This window comes from Rutilus rutilus (genome assembly GCF_951802725.1).
Source record: "Rutilus rutilus genome assembly, chromosome: 22".
In the NCBI taxonomy this organism is placed as follows: domain Eukaryota; kingdom Metazoa; phylum Chordata; class Actinopteri; order Cypriniformes; family Leuciscidae; genus Rutilus; species Rutilus rutilus.
In genome coordinates, this window is record NC_140227.1 from 13,190,743 (window position 1) to 13,207,901 (window position 17,159).

Sequence of the window (17,159 nt, forward strand, 5' to 3'; positions counted from 1 at the left end):
CATCACTGAACTTACTTAAGCTGGACTGAGATGCTATTTTCTTCTAGAAACAAACTTTGTTGCCTAAAGGTCCAGTTCAGATGTTTGCGTGCCCATTGTAGGCGCTTTGGACGGTGGACAGGGATCATCATAGGCACTCTGATTGGTCTGCGGCTACACAGCCCCATACGCAGCAGAGTGCGATGCACTATGTGTTGTGACACATTCGTCCCATAACCATCTTTAAAATGTTGTGTGTCTTGTGTGAGGAAGGCACTTGCATGGAGGGCCCTGAACGGCATGAACATTGTATGGAACTCCAACCTTTCCCGCCAAATCAAACTCAGCTTCTTCTACACGACGGTTGAGTCCGTTCTCCTCTATGGCAGTGAATGCTGGACCCTGAATCCAACCCTAGAGAAGTCCCTGGACGGGTGCTACACCAGGATGTTGCGTGCAGTGCTTAACATCAGCAAGAGTGCGCATGTAACCAACAAAATCCTGTATGAGGGAGTACCAAGAGTGAGCAACAAGATTGCTGTGAGGAGAATGAGACTTGCAGGACATTGCCGTAGGCATCGAGAGCTGCCAGCCAGCAAGCTGGTGCTATGGGAACCAACACATGGCCATCGGTCAAGAGGACGGCACGCTAACATACGTGGACATACTCAAGAGGGATGCAGGAGCCCAGAGCACCAACGAACTGGCCAGATGCATGGAGAATCGGGATGACTGGAGGCAACGATGGAAGGCTCGTCTGAGGACGACCTAGAGAGACCTAGAGAGAGTGTCTTGTGCCACAGTAGATCTTCTGTTGGCACGGACCAGACAGGATAGCCTTCGTTGCCCTCGTGCATTGATGAGCCTTGGGTGCCCAACACCCTGTCGCTGGTTTGTAGTTTGCCCCTCCTCGGACCACTGTTGGTAAATTCTCACCACTGCTGACCTGGAGCAACACACAAGCCTTGTCGTTTCAGAGATACCAGTTGCCTTGCCATAACAATTTGGCCCAAAGTCGCTCATATCTGTATTCCTTCTGCATCCAACACATTGGTTACGAGAACTTATTGTTTGATTACCATCTAATCTACTCAGATCTTAAAACAGTATGTGGCCAGTATGTTTTGGCCCATGAGTGTATATTATAATGTAATTTATTCCTGTGATTGCAAAGCTTAATTTTCAGCAGCCATTACTCCAGTTTTCAGTGTCACATAATTCTTCATAAATCATTCTAATATTCAGATTTTGGTACTCCAGAAACTGGTTGCCCCCTGAAGCTAAGCGGGTTGAGCCTGGTCAGTTCCTGGATTGGAGACCTCCTGAGGAGGTGTTAGTGAGGCCAGCGGAGGTGCTCATCCTGTGGTCTGTGTGGGTCCTAATGCCCCAGTATAGTGATGGGGACACTATAACAAGCACCATCCGTCAGATTAGACGTTACACCAAGGTCCTGACTCTCTGTGGTCATTAAAAATCCCATGGCACTTTTCGTAAAGAGTAGTGGTGTAACCCGGTGTCCTGGCCAAATTCCATTGGCCTTCATCAATCATGGCCTCCTAATAATAATCTGCATGCTTTCAATTGACTCTATCACTCTCTCTCCTCTCCACCTGTAGCTGATGTGTGGTAAGCGCACCAGCTTTGGATGTACACTAGTACATACTAAAACGCTATATAAATGCTTCATTCATTCAAAACAGCTGTGCTGCTTAATATTTTTGCGGAAACCATAATACATTTATGGGGGGTATTTTTTAAAGGATTCTTAGATGTATAGAAAGTTCAAAAGAACAGCGTTTATAACATTTATAAATGTCTTTACTGTAACTTTTTATCAAAATCAATTTTAATGCATCCTTGCTGAATAAAAGTAATTATAGTTTATAAAGTTATAAATATGGATATTTTTCTTACAAAAACTCTTTGCTTCACTTCAGATGGCCTTTATTAATCCACTGGAGCCGTATGGATTACTTTTATGATGGATGGATGGATGGATGCGTTTTTTGGTGCTTCAAAAATTCAGGCTCTACTCACTCCCATTATAAAGCTTGGAAGAGCCAGGATATTTTTTCTAATATAACCATATCATTTTTGAAATATAATTGTGTTTGGCTGCAAAAAGAAAGTCATATACACCTATTTTGGCTTGAGGATGAGTAAATTATGGTATCATTTTAATTTTTGGGTGAACTATCCCTTTAATTTCTTTAAAAAAAAATCGAACTGTCCCAAATTTTTGATGTGTAGAGTAGACTAACCGTAACTCTATTACTAAAAACACCAATAAGCAGCTTCATACATAGACATAATGAGAATCCAGAATGTACGTCAGTGACCACAACAAAGCTTTAACTGCTGAGAATCATACACTGTTCTCAGAAATGAGTTATTTCCAGTACTATGTCTCAGGTGCACTTTAAAGGAAATAATAAGAAAAGAAAAAGAAAAAGACACCATAACTGACAGCACCTGGTTGAACAGAAGACACATGCAGCAGTTAGAGGAAGTTTGTTAAGGGTTGTTTATTTGTCATTACTCGTCACGCACAAGTCCAGACAAGTCTATAGTGACGTTTTGTCACACTCCAGGATTCTTGTTTCAAAGAACATGCCATTTCTGTATGTGGACTCTGTATCATTGTCATTTAATGTGCTCTCTGTCGTGTGGAAAGGCTCTGGCAGTTGTAGCGTCTGTCCTCTGTAACTAGGATTCGGATAGCAACAGGATTTCATAGAGCTCAAGTCAGTAACTTCATCCTCCTCGTCTACCTCGTCTTCCTCCTCAAAGACGACAAGGCCAAAGCCTTGCAGTAAAGTGCTCTGTTCAGGAATCACGTTTTCACTGGGTTTGATGAGATCTTGACGCTGCAAGAGAACAAATTCATGCACTTCCTCCGTCTGTCTCAGGTCCTGCAACACAAACATTTTCTCATTTGGAATAACATGCTCTGATGAATCATGCACATTAAGATCAATTTAATTGCAAATATACCCTCCATTTATTTTGCTTCACTTTTCATTAGTAGGTCAACTCTATAGTTGATGTTAATCAGTTCTGTGAGAGGACTTTGCTAAATAGCTTTTCTCGGTCTGATAGTTGCTTTTGAGGTACGTCACTGCAAATGCGCTGATGTGACGCTGTGGTTGATATTTTTACCTCACCACAGTTTTTTTTTGTTTTTTTTGCAAACTGTGATGGAAGATTTAGAATGTGGGTCATTATAATGTGTAGCATAATCAATCATGCCCTTTTTAAATATTGAGGTTGTTTCATTGGAAACAGGTTTCGATTCTTCAGCAGTTTGTGTTCCTAACCTGATCTTGCGGACATCTGATTTCTGATGTATCAATCACAGGACTGGGCACTTTAGGTATCAACTTACTCCTAAATCTGCAAAGCAAAAAGACAGTTAAAGAAATGTTTTAGTTAAATACATTTACATATAGCAGATGGTGCAAGTCTCTCTCTCTCTCTCTCTCTCTCTCTCTCTCTCTCTCTCTCTCTCTCTCTCTCTCTATATATATATATATATATATATATAATAAAAAAATTTAAATGTGTAATATATTTAAAACAATAAAGTTGTAACAATACAAGATTAAAGTTGTAATATTTTGAGAATAAAGTCAAAATTACAAGAATAAAGTTGTAGAATTATGTAGTAATATTTTGAGAATAAAGTCAAAATGATGACCAAAATGAGATTAAAGTTGTATGTTTTGTGAATAAAGTCAAAATTACCAGAACAAAGTCATTGAATTATGAGAATAAAGTTGTAATATTTTGAGAATCAAGTGAAAATTAAGAGAATAAAGTTGCAGAAATACAAGATAAAAGTCGTAATATTTTGAGAATAAAGTGAAAATGAGAATAAAGTCAGCAGTATAAGATTAAAGTTGTAATATTTTGATAATCAAGTGAAAATTAAGAGAGTAAAGTCGCAGAAATGTAAGATAAAAGTCGTAATAATTTAAGAATAAAGTCAAATTGATGACCTACAATAGATTAAAGTTGTAATATTTTGTAAATAGTCAAAATGACCAAAACAGTCACTAAATTATGAGAATAAAGTTGTGACATTTTAAGAATAAAGTGAAAATGAGAATAAAGTCAGCAGTCTAAGATTAAAGTTGTAATATTTTGAGAATAAAGTGAAAATGAGAATAAAGTCGCAGAAATGCAAGATAAAAGTTGTAATATTTTAAGAATAAAGTCAAATTGATGACCAACACGTGATTAAAGTTGTAATATTTTGTAAATAAAGTTAAAACGACCAAAACAGTCACTGAATTGTGAGAATAAAGTCGTAATATACTGAGAATAAAGTGAAAATGACGACAATAAAGTCATAGCAATACGAGATAAGTCGTAATATTTTGAGAATAAAGTCAAACTTACCTAAACAAAGTCATAGTATTACAAGATTAAAGTTGCAATATTTTCAGAATAAAGTCAAAATTATGACAACAAAGTATTCCTTAAAATTACGAGAATGAAGTAGTAGCAAAACGAGATTAAAATTTCAATATTTTGAGAATAAAGTCAAAATTACGAGAATACATTTGTACAATTATGAGAATAAAGTAATAAAGTTGTTATATTTTGAGAATGAAGTGAAAATTTCAAGAATTGTGCCGTAACAATATGTGATTTAAGTTCAATGTGATTAAAAAAAAATCAAGATTCAATGTAATTAAAAAAAGTAAATAAATAAAGTCCGATTTTTTTTTTTTTTTTTTTTTACAGTGTTCCTGAAACCATGGCCTTTTTTAGCTCTGTGGTCTACCAATAAAGCTACAGGTTATGTACAATATAACACAATAACATATCTTGGTGATCAGTCAGTTCATCTGTGATAGCTCACCTCCTGACAGCAACAGAGCAGATTATAGTACACAAGAGGACAACCACTAAGACGCTCAGGATGGTCTGGTGCCGCCATGATAAGCCTGAATGAAAGGGTAGAACACATTTGCTGTTGGCGGGTATATTCTCACACCTCATTGTGTTTACTTCACAAAAAAGCAGATAAAGGTGTCAGTTCTGCATAATCATTTCTCATTCTAAAATGACTGTTTTAGTACCCATTTCTTCTGAGTGTGTTTCAAAGTTCACCGTTGAGTTCGGCCCTTTACCAGCCATTGTTTCTCCGGCTATAGAAACGGTGTAAGAGGCCCCTGGGTGGAGGTTCTTGATCTTGAAGCTGGTTTCATTTGCTCGGACTTTATGGAGTGCTGAAGCAAGACGAACGGTGTTATAAACTATTTGTTTATAATAGATTATTTTGTTGGCTATACCAGTAAAAACTTGTATCTGCAGTTGTGACTTAAAGGTTTCATAGCAAATAGATGATCAGTAAAACTACAAACTTTCGCCTTACTCGTGTTTCCCTGTCTTGAAATCCAAATGAGATAATGCAGTAGAAATCCTCGCTGCTCCACCACGGGAATGGAAAGCCAACTCACCACAGCTGATTCATGTGTCACGTTAGAAATATTCACATTCCCTGGACCTTTAATAGGTGCTGAAACAAATGCAAACATTCCATTGTGAAAACTAGAGATCATTCTGGATTATATCTTATATTGTGGTCTTCGTGTTTCAATAACCTAAATAGACTAAACAAGGGATGCATGACATACCAGTACCATTTCGGTTATTTACGGAGCCCCGGCCTAAAGGGATATGGTGATGAAAAAATATAAGATGGGAGGAACAATTATTTCTCAATTTGTGAACGCAAAAGCATTGAAATATAATTTTCATTCTTATCTCATAATTTTTCCATCACCATGTCCCTTTGGGGCAGAGTTCCTCAAATCTGGTCCTGGAGGGCCACTGCCCTGCAGAGTTTAGTTCTAACCTTAATCAAACACACCTGAACAAGCTAGTCAAGGTCTTCAGAGTTACTGGAAAATTGCAGGTAAGTGAGAACGATCATGGTTTGAGATAAACTCTGCAGGACAGTAGAAAATCCTGGGCTGGATTTGAGGAACCCTGCTTTAGGGGCACCGTAGTTATTGGCCGACACATCATCCAATATAGGATATTTAATAGTGCAATTAACCATAATTTTACATTTAGCTGTCATCTAACGCATACTTAAAGGGGACCTATTATGCCCCTTTTTACAAGATGCCCCCAGAATGTGTCTGTGAAGTTTCAGCTCAAAATACTCCATAGATTCATGTTGTAAATGCCCATTTTTGAGTGGAAGAAAAAACTTGTTGTTTTCGAGCATGTATCTTTAAATGCAAATGAGCTGCTGCTTTCCAGAAGAGGGCGGAGCCACTACAGCTTGTGTTTCTGATACTCTGCCAAAAACAACATCTGCTTGGTTTTCAGGTTTTGATTATCATCTCTATCGCGGTCACTCTCACATGACATTGCAGTTCTTCATCATCATGAAAGTTTATTATCTGCATGCATTTTAAATCAAAATCAGTCTAAATTTCTGATATATGGTATTCTGAGCACACACATCCGAAGCATGCGCACAGAAAGCTGGATGTCAGATGGAGCATTATGTGAGTATTAATCTAAGTTGTTTTTCCACGTCTTATTGCGTTTAAACTGTCAAATAGACGGTTATGTCAAAAACACACAAAGTTCACTTAAACACTGTCGGTTACGTCTATGAACGCAAGTAAAGAAATCGCATGTATATATTAGATCTGTGTATTAAAGTGAAAGCAGGGTAATATACAGTACCTACTGCTATATATGCTGTTAGTATGAATCAAACAACAAAAAAAACCTGAAAATCACTTACTTTTCTTGATTGAATAACTTTAGTATCTTTACACATTTCTAACTTGAATGCTGCTGTTAAAGGGTTAGTTCACCCAAAAATGTTAATTTGGTCACTAATTACTCACCCTCATGTCGTTCTAAAGCCGTAAGACCTTCGCTCATCGTTCAAGAAATTTTTGATGAAATCTGAGAGCTTTCTGTCCCTCCATTGACAGCAACGTCATTGCAACTTTCAAGGCCCAGAAAGGTGGTAAAGACATAGTTAAAATAGTCCATGTGACTACAGTAGTTCAACCTTAATGTTATGAAGCATAGAATACTTTTTTTTTGTAACGACATAATGGTGAGTAATTAATGACAGAATTTACATTTTTGGTTGAACTAACTTTTTAAATGCTCTGGCGAGGAGACAAACATGTTGGACTGTGTACTGCTCACTCAGGGCGGGGCTATGCTAATAGGGCAGAGTCTGTCAGCAGTTGTGGGCGGGGCCTAAACATTTGTAATATCACAAAAGCTACAATCTGCAAAAAGCTTGTTCTGAGACACTGCTAATGATTTATGGGGATTAAAAAAGGAGGAGTGGGTGGATATTTACCATTATAGGGTGGTTGTGTACACACACTGCAGACACACATTTATGTTCAAACACCATGTAAAAGTGAATTTTGCATAATAGGTCCCCTTTAAAGATAATCTTTAAAAACACTAATAATTTAACAACACACTGTTAAATATAATTTGATCAAATCTCACAATACTGTACATTCTTATGATTTACTTGATTTATTTTAGTTTTTAGTGTTTTATTTCAAGAATATATTTAGACAAAATTGTACGAAATTTTAATATCGACCATTTTATTGGTCATAACAAAAAGTTATCAGCTGATTGATAACAGACAGAACCTTATCGCCACATTCTAAGTCTGAACGTACCTCCCTGTTCTGAGTAAAAAGGACACATATCAACAGTTTGAGGATGTTTCTTTCTCATGGTGTGAAGAAAGTAATAATGACGTACAAACTTCTCCACCCCTGTAATTAAAACCAGAGACACGAATTAGCATACACAGCACATGTTAATATGACACATGAACATAGTGCTCTACATTGGATGAATGATTTATCTCTACCTTTTTCAATATGCTTGAACGATTCTTTGCCTGAGCTGTTTACTACACTTGTTCGGTTCTCACCGTCTTCCAGCCTGTACCATTCTAAGCAGGTTTTATAATTCTGTTTGATATTAGAGGGCTTGTCACAATCTGAAAATTAAAAAAAAGTTTCCATTGTAGTTTGTTGTTTTTTTCCCAAATTTTTGTTACATGAGTAATTTATGACTTAACACTTTAGGACCCCCTTCACCAAAAAAAAACACACTTTTCACTTCCTTCCTGCTGTAAGCGCACACACTCAGATATTCATTCACATACAGTACATGAAAACCCAAGCTAACACACTCACAGTTCACACTTGCAGCACACTTACTGCTCAGATGTTTCACAGCGGGAATGATGATCTCCAGTGGAGGTGAACTTCCAACCGTGTTATTTGCAATAATGGAAATCCTGGCCTCTGAATATGTTATTGAGGTTTTATAGGTTCGATCCAAAGTTGTCTTTTCCTTTGTCTTGGGTTTTTCACAAGCCCAAACACTGACGTTCAGCTTGTACCATACACCCCCAAAAGACTCTTCAGCAGATGGTTCCTAAAGAAAATCACATCGGAGCATCATTCAAATCAAATTTCATTCATATTACACCAACAAACAGAAACATTTCTGATGTCCAATGTTCTTCTTATACTTACATCCCAGGTGAGAATAATATGCCTGGTCCCACTCGTCCTTTTTTCTACAATTTGGTGTACAAGAGGGAGGCTGATTTCTGCAGAGAGGTGTTACATTTGTTAACCAAATATTTTCAGATGCTTAAACTTATTAAAAACTTCTTATTTGCACTGTATTGGCAGATACAGCTGAAATCGAACCTAAGGGAACATCCACCACTGGGCTCCAGTCACTCCAGAGAGTTTGTAGTGAGTCTTTACATAGATGTGGCTGCAGTTTGGCCTGCCGTCTCAGTTGAATCTGGTAGATCGTCTGTTTCTGTAGATGTAGCTCGTAGTCGTAGGAATCTGTAGACATTCATCTCAGTCAGTTTTTATGTTTTGGACATGAATCATTTAAAGGGTTCATACATAATCATACTTTTTTTTCCACACCAAAAACAATGTATTTAGTTTAACTAAAAGTAATTTAGCTTTTCATTCCTAATTTCCAACATTTCTATGACCTTTAGAACCGTTGTTTGTTGCTGTACCTTTAAGAATCCATGTAAATACAGTCAATGTATTGTACAGTCAATGTATTTGTCAAATTGTTAAAGACTCAAAGGATCAGAGACAGAGACTGCATAAAAACTGACCTCTGAAAGGATTTGCAGAGCAGTAGGTGCTACACAAATCCATGTTTGACAAATGTTCTCACATTTTACTGTTAAACTTTTTATACTGTTAAACGTTTTTTATGAGCGTTCAGGATATACAGCAGTGCATGATCTAATGTATTCCCTAATCCAATGCACTTGACTTGACCTTCAGGTTGAATTACTAGAAAATAAGCTCTACAAATAGAGAAGCTGTAAGTTTAACTGCTTCAAGAACAGCAATGTTACTACCTCGCAACTGAGAAATGTCATGTAGATTTTCAGTTGAAAAAAGTCTATTTGTGACCCTGGACCACAAAACAGGGTGACAGGGTCAAAACAGTCACATGGGTCATTTTTTTTTTGGAAGCTGAATAAATAAGCTTTCCATTGATGTATGGTTTGTTAGGATAGGACAATATTTGGCCGAGATACAACTATTTGAAAATCTGGAATCTGAGGGTGCAAAAAAATCGAAACATTGAGAAAACGATTTATGTTGGCGATTGTGTTGCATTTACTTACAAAATTAAATATTTTATATATTTACGGTAGGAAATTTACAAAATATCTTCATGGAACATGATCCTTACTCAATATCCTAATTATTTTTGGCATAAAAGAAAAATCGATAATTTTGACCCACACAATGTATTGTTGGCTATTGCTACAAATATAACCGTATGACTTGTGACTGGTTTTGTGATCCAGGGTCACATTTGATAAAGTCTCAGGGCAGTGCTGACATGTTTCTATGCATGTGTATGTTTCTGTGTGTGTGCTGTATGTTTCTGTAATGTGTGTGTGTGTGTGTGTGTGTGTGTGTGTGTGTGTGTGTGTGTGTGTGTGTGTGTGTGTGTGTGTGTGTGTGTGTGTGTGTGTGTGTGTGTTTTTATGGGAGAGAGGGAGAAAGAACATGCTATCCATAGATAATTATTGTTTGCTATATCTCTTTGCTTGGTCAATTTCTTTATGGGTTTTGGTTCTTTTGCTGCTGTAGGCTGTAAGGACCTTTGAAATAACTTAATAACTCAGTGAAGTCATATGGAGTTGTAATGCGGTCAAGGCCTGTATGGAACTACTTTAGCTGTGTGGTTACTGGAAAATAATTGCACACCATAGAATGTTCATCAACCAATTAGAATCAAGCATTCAACAGTAACAACTGTCATAACACAGAAGGATGCAACACAGGTAATATCCAAATAACAAGTTTTTGTTTTTGGCAGACATTCGCAGGTTTGGCAGACAATTGAAGCAGGTGAGAAACTGAGAAATGGGTAGTTGTAGAAGGAATGGCAGTGGATAACAGTCTTATCTTTTGCAGAGTGTTGGAGATGGTGGGCCGGATGGCTGAAGCGGAAGGTAGACAACTGAAGACTAAAGGGTGAATCTTAAGTGGTTCAGGTTTGAACGACGAGACCAGACAGAGTGAACTTGGGTTTGACTGCTTAAATTAGTGATGCACCTTAAATTTTAAGCAACAAACAAGAAAGAATATAAGTATACATAAACTAGATGTTTATTTGGTATTTAACTGGCCAAACTGGCTTTTGGCTGTTGAAAACAATAACTGAACCATCTGAAATTAACAGCAGTAACTGTACAATACAAACATATGGTGCTGACATTTAGCATCAGCATTTAGCTTTTGTTTTTAAATTGGGTTGAACTTGAAACTACATAAAACTGGCCTTAAATGAAAACATTAACTGCAACCATGTGAAATTAAAGGCAACAACCGCATAGTTCACTGCACAATCAACACACATTCAACAATCCAAACAAAGATGTTTGGCTATTTAATCAGCATTTGTTTTGTTTTTAAATTCGGTGTAAAGAAAAAAGGTCTTTACCAGTGAAACTAATAAACCAGAATAAATAAATTATTCTAAAATGTTAAATCAAATAATGTTTAGTGCAACGAGTAAAACAAAGATGCTATAGCATGTGCTTTTTAAATCAAATTAAGGTTAAATAAACGTAAAATAAAAATGATCATCCTATACAGAACTGACGTTTACTTTTACTATTACTTTTCAAAAGTTCATGCAAGTTCTTCTTTACAAAAAAAGCAGCATTTCAGCTTTGTCACGTGTTAGTTTGTTTCGTTTCTCATCTAACACGTGAGAAGCTGAGCTGAACAAACGTTCTCTGTTCAAGCAACTCTTATTTGTTAGACAGTACACTAACGGCTGTTCGCTTCTTGGTATCTGTGCCTCAGACAGGCACCTCTGCATTTCCAGTACAATGCTTCCACACAAATTATATTTTGTTTACAATGTAGTCTGTGCTACTTACGGAAAAACCGGCCGAAAAAATATAAGAAACCGGTTCAGATATATTGCCCGGTCAATCGGTGCATCCCTAGCTTAAATGCGGTGCTGGCAGGATGGGTAGCTCAGGGGGCTATGGTGGTGCAGGTAGCTCAGGGGGCCATGTAGGATTGGCCTCAGTGGCTCGGTCACGATGGCTGGAGATGTATGGCAACCATCTCCCCCCCAAAAATATTCTTGGGAGGAGCTATAGACTCATGGACTGTAGAGGATTCTAGAGCGGGACTCTGGTCTCTGGTCAGGGGCTGGAGCCATAACTGGACTCTGGTCGGGGGCTGGAGCCAACGTGTGTGCAGCCCGGCTGGAACGGGCTCTGGAATTTCCCTCACAGGAACAGACTGGTGAATTTCTCTCACTGGAACATACTGGTTAATCTTCCTCATGGGAACAGACTAGTGAATTTCCCTCATTGGAACAGACTGGTGAATTTCTCTCACAGGAACAGACTCTGGAATTTCTCTCACAGGAACAGACTCTTGGCTGGAGCGGGTTCTGGGGCTAGAGTGGCTGAGATGGTCCCGATGTGGAGGGTTTGGTTGCAGGCTTGGGGTGAGTTGGAGTGCCCAAATGCTTTCGGGATGTTACTGGATGCGGGTTGTAATGGTTCTCTTTAACTTCTTCCACCAAGAAATCAGAACTATTTTGCCAAAGGATGAAATTAATGGAATCGACTAATAGTGAATCACAATGACCAGGAGACAGGAACCGAATTACCTCATCATCCAGTCCCATCTGAAAGCAGGCATTGAGGGTAGGGTTGCTCCAACTCACCAGATGGGAGGAGTCTAAAAACTCCTCCACATACCACTCTAGAGGATGACCATCTTGACGGAGAGAGAGGAGATGATCTTCAGCAATTTTGTTTGTCTTTGTGGTCTGGTCTTCTGTCATGACACAGAAGGATGTATGTCCAAATAACAAGTGTATTTGCAGGTTTGGCAGACAATTGAAGTAAGCAGGTGAGAAATGGGTAGTTGAAGAAGGAATGGCAGTGGATAACAGTCTTATCTGTTGCAGAGTGTTGGAGATGGAGTGTTGGAGATGATGAACCGGATGGCTGAAGCTGAAGGCAGACAACTGAAGACTGAAGAAGGGTTTGTCGTACAGGTGGGTGTGTCGTACAGGTAAGTAGAAATACATTTTATTTATAGGCACCTTACATGACACTCATTATTAAAACCTTGGATACCAGTATTAAAATATAAAAATAATCACATAAAAGCCTGCCAGAAAAGATGGGTCTTAAGGCGAGATTTAAAAACATGAAGACTTCCACTGTTTCGCACATCCTGTGGCAGCAGGTACCATAAATAAGGAGCTGCATGACTAAAAGCTTGGGACCCCATAGAAGTAGTGTGAGTTCTAGGGAGAACAAGTGTGAGTGAAGAAGATGATCTTAAAGTCAGAGAAGGAGTATAAATATGAAGAAGGTCTAATAAGTATGAAGGGGCAAGGTTATTGAGTGCTTTGTAAGTAACAAGAAGAATTTTTAAATTAGTACGATATTTTTCCAGGTACTCGGTAGTTCAGGTTTGAACGACAAAACCAGACAGATACCCCTTTTCCACCAAAAAAGAACTGGTTCAGAACTGGTGCTGGTTCAAAGTTGGTTCAACTTGCGAACCTTCTCAGAACCGGTTTGTTTTTCCACTGACTAGAGAGCCCAGCGAATGACGTCGTTACATCACTGTGTACGTTGCCATAGGCTACGTCTTAGCTTTCCTAGAAACGCTTGCACCAAATTCAAGCATAACAATTACAATGGCGGACTACATCGTCTTTCTGCAAATGTTTCTCCTGGCTTTGCGGTCAGAAGAAGACGTTTAGAACACATTTGTGCAGCTCGTCTGGATTACTATAGACGGAGGTTACGTTCGAGAAGAACCCCGCCCCCAGCCCCCGACGTAAGCATGACGTGGTAAAAGGACGGTTCTAGTCCAGCAAAGAGTTGGTGCTGCTTTGGAACCAATTTTCCTGGCCGAGAACCAGTTCTTTGGCTGTCGAAACACAAAGAACTGGTTCGCGAGTAGGCACCGGCTCCGAACCGGCACCAGCACTGCCTTGGTGGAAAAGGGGTAAGTGTGAACTGGGGTTTGACTGGTTAAATGGAGTTTAGCTGATGTGGGTAAATGATGGCTAAAGGGTGAATCGTAAATGATGTGCAGGTGTGTGTGAGTCAGGAGGGATTATGGGAAATGTAGTGTGGAGGTGACCGGTAATGGGGAAGTGACTGGACTGGTGACTGAGGATTGTGACAACAACATTTAAAACTTGAGTTCTGAAAATTACAGAATGTTTTCAGAGTACACTGAATAATTTTATTTAAAATTTGATTCTAATTTTATTTCTCGTGACATGACCCCTTTTAACCCTTTAAAGCTTTGTTATTTTTTGAACATTGCATTTAAAAAAAAAAAAAGTGTGTGTGTGTGTCATTAACTTTTTTTTTTAAATACAAGGGCAAATCAATGTATCATTCAGATGACCTTATTTCTGCACTTTATAAACAGAGTAAGGAGTCTAACCTTGGATAGTGCTGTCCTCAGTTTCAAATGTCGCCTATAATTGCAGAACACATCATGTTAACAAAATAACAGATTCACTTCAGGAAATGAAAATATCAGATTTTCTTAAATGTCTTACATTCTGCCATTCAGAGCCTCTCTCCCTCCATCTGATCTCATATTTAACACTTTTATTATCCTTTGGTTTGTCAAGTTTGAGAGACAGGATTCCAGCTGACCTGTTCATTTTGGTAATCTGAGGTGCACTGTATTTGACTGTTGACAACATAAGAGTGACACGTTAGGCGCGACATACCATGGAAAAAAGTAATGCTGATAATGTAATTAATTATTTACAATTAAATTTATAATAATGTAACTAATAATTAATATAATTTATTAATTAATTATAATACAAATTTAAATGATAATGTAATATACCATATTACCATATCATATACCAATTTATTAGAAACATGCAACGACTTTAAGATCCCACCATATAAACTGTAAGAAAATAGCAGTTTGAATAGATCTCTTAGATTGGTTCTTACCCAAGCATTCAAAGATGACTGAGATTTTGCTAGAATTGCAGGTGAGATTGTCCACTTGTGTTTGTACCCATATGTCCATCTTTCTTGTTGTGATTCCTAGTTCCTCCAAGGGAATATATTTCTCTGAATGATAATTGCCAGAGTTCGCACACATAATACAACTTTTCTTTTCACTGTCCCTGTGCACACCAGGAATTAAGAGTTAGATTCATGCAGACTGACATACTTATGTATGTATTATGTATCAAGCCTCTGTATCTGTTATTTAGTATAGTATAGCAATAATAGACACATTGTGGCAACTCAATTTAATCTGTTCATCATATAAAGCAATCGAGTCTCTTCAGAAAATTGGATTCATATCATATGGATTAGTTTTATAATCTCTTTATGAACTTTTTGAAGCGACAAATCTGTAATTATGTAGACTGTCAATGGAGGGTCAGAAATCTCTCAGAATTAATTTAAAATATCTTTATTTGTGTTTTGAAGATGAACAAAAGTCTTAGGGATTTGGAACAGTGAGTACTTGATGGCCATTTTTTCATTTTTGGGTGAACTAACCCTTTAACTTTAAAAAATAATCTCACCCTAATAAATATTCCTGGAGTATAAAGTTTGACAACTATAGCCCCGGTCTCCCAAGTACTGGTTTGTTTCACAATATGTGGCACATTCTTTAACTCATAACTAATAAGACAATGAGATTTGTTCATGTTACTTTTTAATGTGTTGGTTGAACTTACCATATAAAAAGAGTGTGTGTCTGATTCTCCTTAGGGTTTCTCTTATCCCATTTACACATAAAGTCCTCTTCTGGCAAAGTTGAATTTTTGTAACACCATGGACTAGTTGTAGGTATACATCCTGCTGCTTAAAAACATTTACATCATGGAAAAACAAAATCTGTAAGTTTGACTGTTGTACCTCACCTGATCCCAGCATATACGTTTCTTAAAGAAGTTTATTATGTTCATTAAGGCTGCATTTATTTGATCACAAATACAGTAAAAACAGTAATATTGTGAAACACTATTACAATTGAAACACATTGTTTTCTATTTTAATTTTGTTGTCTATTTTGATTTTAAAAATGTAATTTAATCGTGTGCAGCAAATCTGAATTTTCATCATCATTTCTCCAGTCGTCAGTATCACATGATCCTTCAAAAATTCAAAAATGCTGATTTGGTGCTCAAGTAAAAATGAGTCAACAATGCATTAAATCTATCATAAGTGAGAGTAAAGACTTTTACATTGTTACAAAAGATTCCTGTTTCAAATAAATGTTGTTCTTTTAAATTTTCTATTCATCAAATAATCCCGAAAAATAAAATCACGGTTTTCGCATAAATATTAAGCAGCAAAAACCCCTTTTTAACATTGATAATAATAAACATTATTAATACAATCACCAATAACAACTGACAATAATTGAGCATCAAATCAGCATATTAGAATGATTTCTGAAGGATTGTGTGACACTGAAGACTAGAGTAATGATGCTGAAAATTCAGCTTTGATCACAGGAATAAAATACATTTTTAAATATATTCAAATAGAAAACATTATTTTAAATTCAACAAAACTACTGTTTTTACTGTATATGTTTGATGAAATGCAGGCTTGGTGAGAGCAAGAGACACAGAGTCCTCTTGAAATCGTAATTATCGCAAACATTTGACTACACACAAAGTATTTGGCTTTTTAAATCAGATTGATGTTATAGTAAACCCCTAAAAGAGCAGTTCCTTGAATTTGTTTACATCCTGTGGTTTTATAGTTGTTTAATGGTGGTTTAGGCAAATGGTGACTGGGTCACAGCTCTGATAAAATCTACACACCATCACAATCTTCTGAAATCTACATTGCTACTACTACCATAAAGTCTATCAAGCTGATCTCAACATCATCTTCCTCTGTCTGCGGTGTTGTGTATGTGCCGTTCGCGCTGATAACATCAGCAAACATACCTTCAGTCAGACTGACAGAAACAACAAGCAACAGCACAGCCACTCTCATCCCCATCGCTTCTCGTGTTCGGAAAGGTCCTCACTCATAAGACATGGCGAATACACAGGCAGGTCAAGACGATTTTTGTACCCTGAGTTCACATTAAAAATCGTTGGGCTGGAAGTCATCTGAACTAGACACATGAGGGGTTAGTCTGATATGTATGAACTACTCATGTGTCTTTCTGGGGCAGAATGAGGTGCAAAACTACTGCATCACCACAAACCACAACACGAGAGCAGCAGGGGAAGCTCATCTCACTTCATGAGAAATAGCAGGTTTGGTTGCCTGCTACACCCCTGTTTTTTACCTTCACTTTCAAACGTGAACATGCGAGATGGAGATGCTACATGGGTTCTATTTACAAATTAAATCATAAACCTAATTGTACAAACCTACTGAGATCGCTTTCCACCAAAATCATCATTAACCCGACGTGGGTGGCTTTTAGTAAAGTGCTTTAGAGTAATCAGGATTTGACTCCTGAAACTGACTCCATTTTTACATCCTCATTTCATATGTAGCGCACTACATTTTCCTTAACACACACTTCCTTGAGAACTTTTCATGAACTTAGAATTGAAATACT

General features: G+C 37.6%; 1 protein-coding gene across 2 annotated transcripts; it reads right to left on the reverse strand.

The window, feature by feature from the left end:
* Window positions 1-2,482: 2,482 nt before the first annotated feature.
* Window positions 2,483-16,751, reverse strand: il12rb1 (interleukin 12 receptor subunit beta 1). 2 transcript variants are annotated; one of them, XM_084395878.1, is made up of 15 exons: window positions 16,531-16,751; window positions 15,304-15,430; window positions 14,558-14,736; window positions 14,143-14,279; window positions 14,025-14,058; window positions 8,727-8,873; window positions 8,547-8,623; window positions 8,226-8,445; window positions 7,871-8,002; window positions 7,674-7,772; window positions 5,363-5,506; window positions 5,067-5,216; window positions 4,847-4,931; window positions 3,297-3,372; window positions 2,483-2,891 (listed from the first exon to the last, which is right to left on the reverse strand). In XM_084395878.1, exons 1-15 carry the CDS (start codon window positions 16,583-16,585, stop codon window positions 2,544-2,546), a joined length of 2,010 nt encoding a protein of 669 aa, XP_084252004.1. In that variant the 5' UTR covers window positions 16,586-16,751; the 3' UTR covers window positions 2,483-2,543. The 2 variants fall into 2 exon arrangements, with proteins under 2 accessions (XP_084252004.1, XP_084252005.1); XM_084395879.1 differs by having other exon boundaries at window positions 15,304-15,427; window positions 16,531-16,735.
* Window positions 16,752-17,159: the final 408 nt, after the last annotated feature.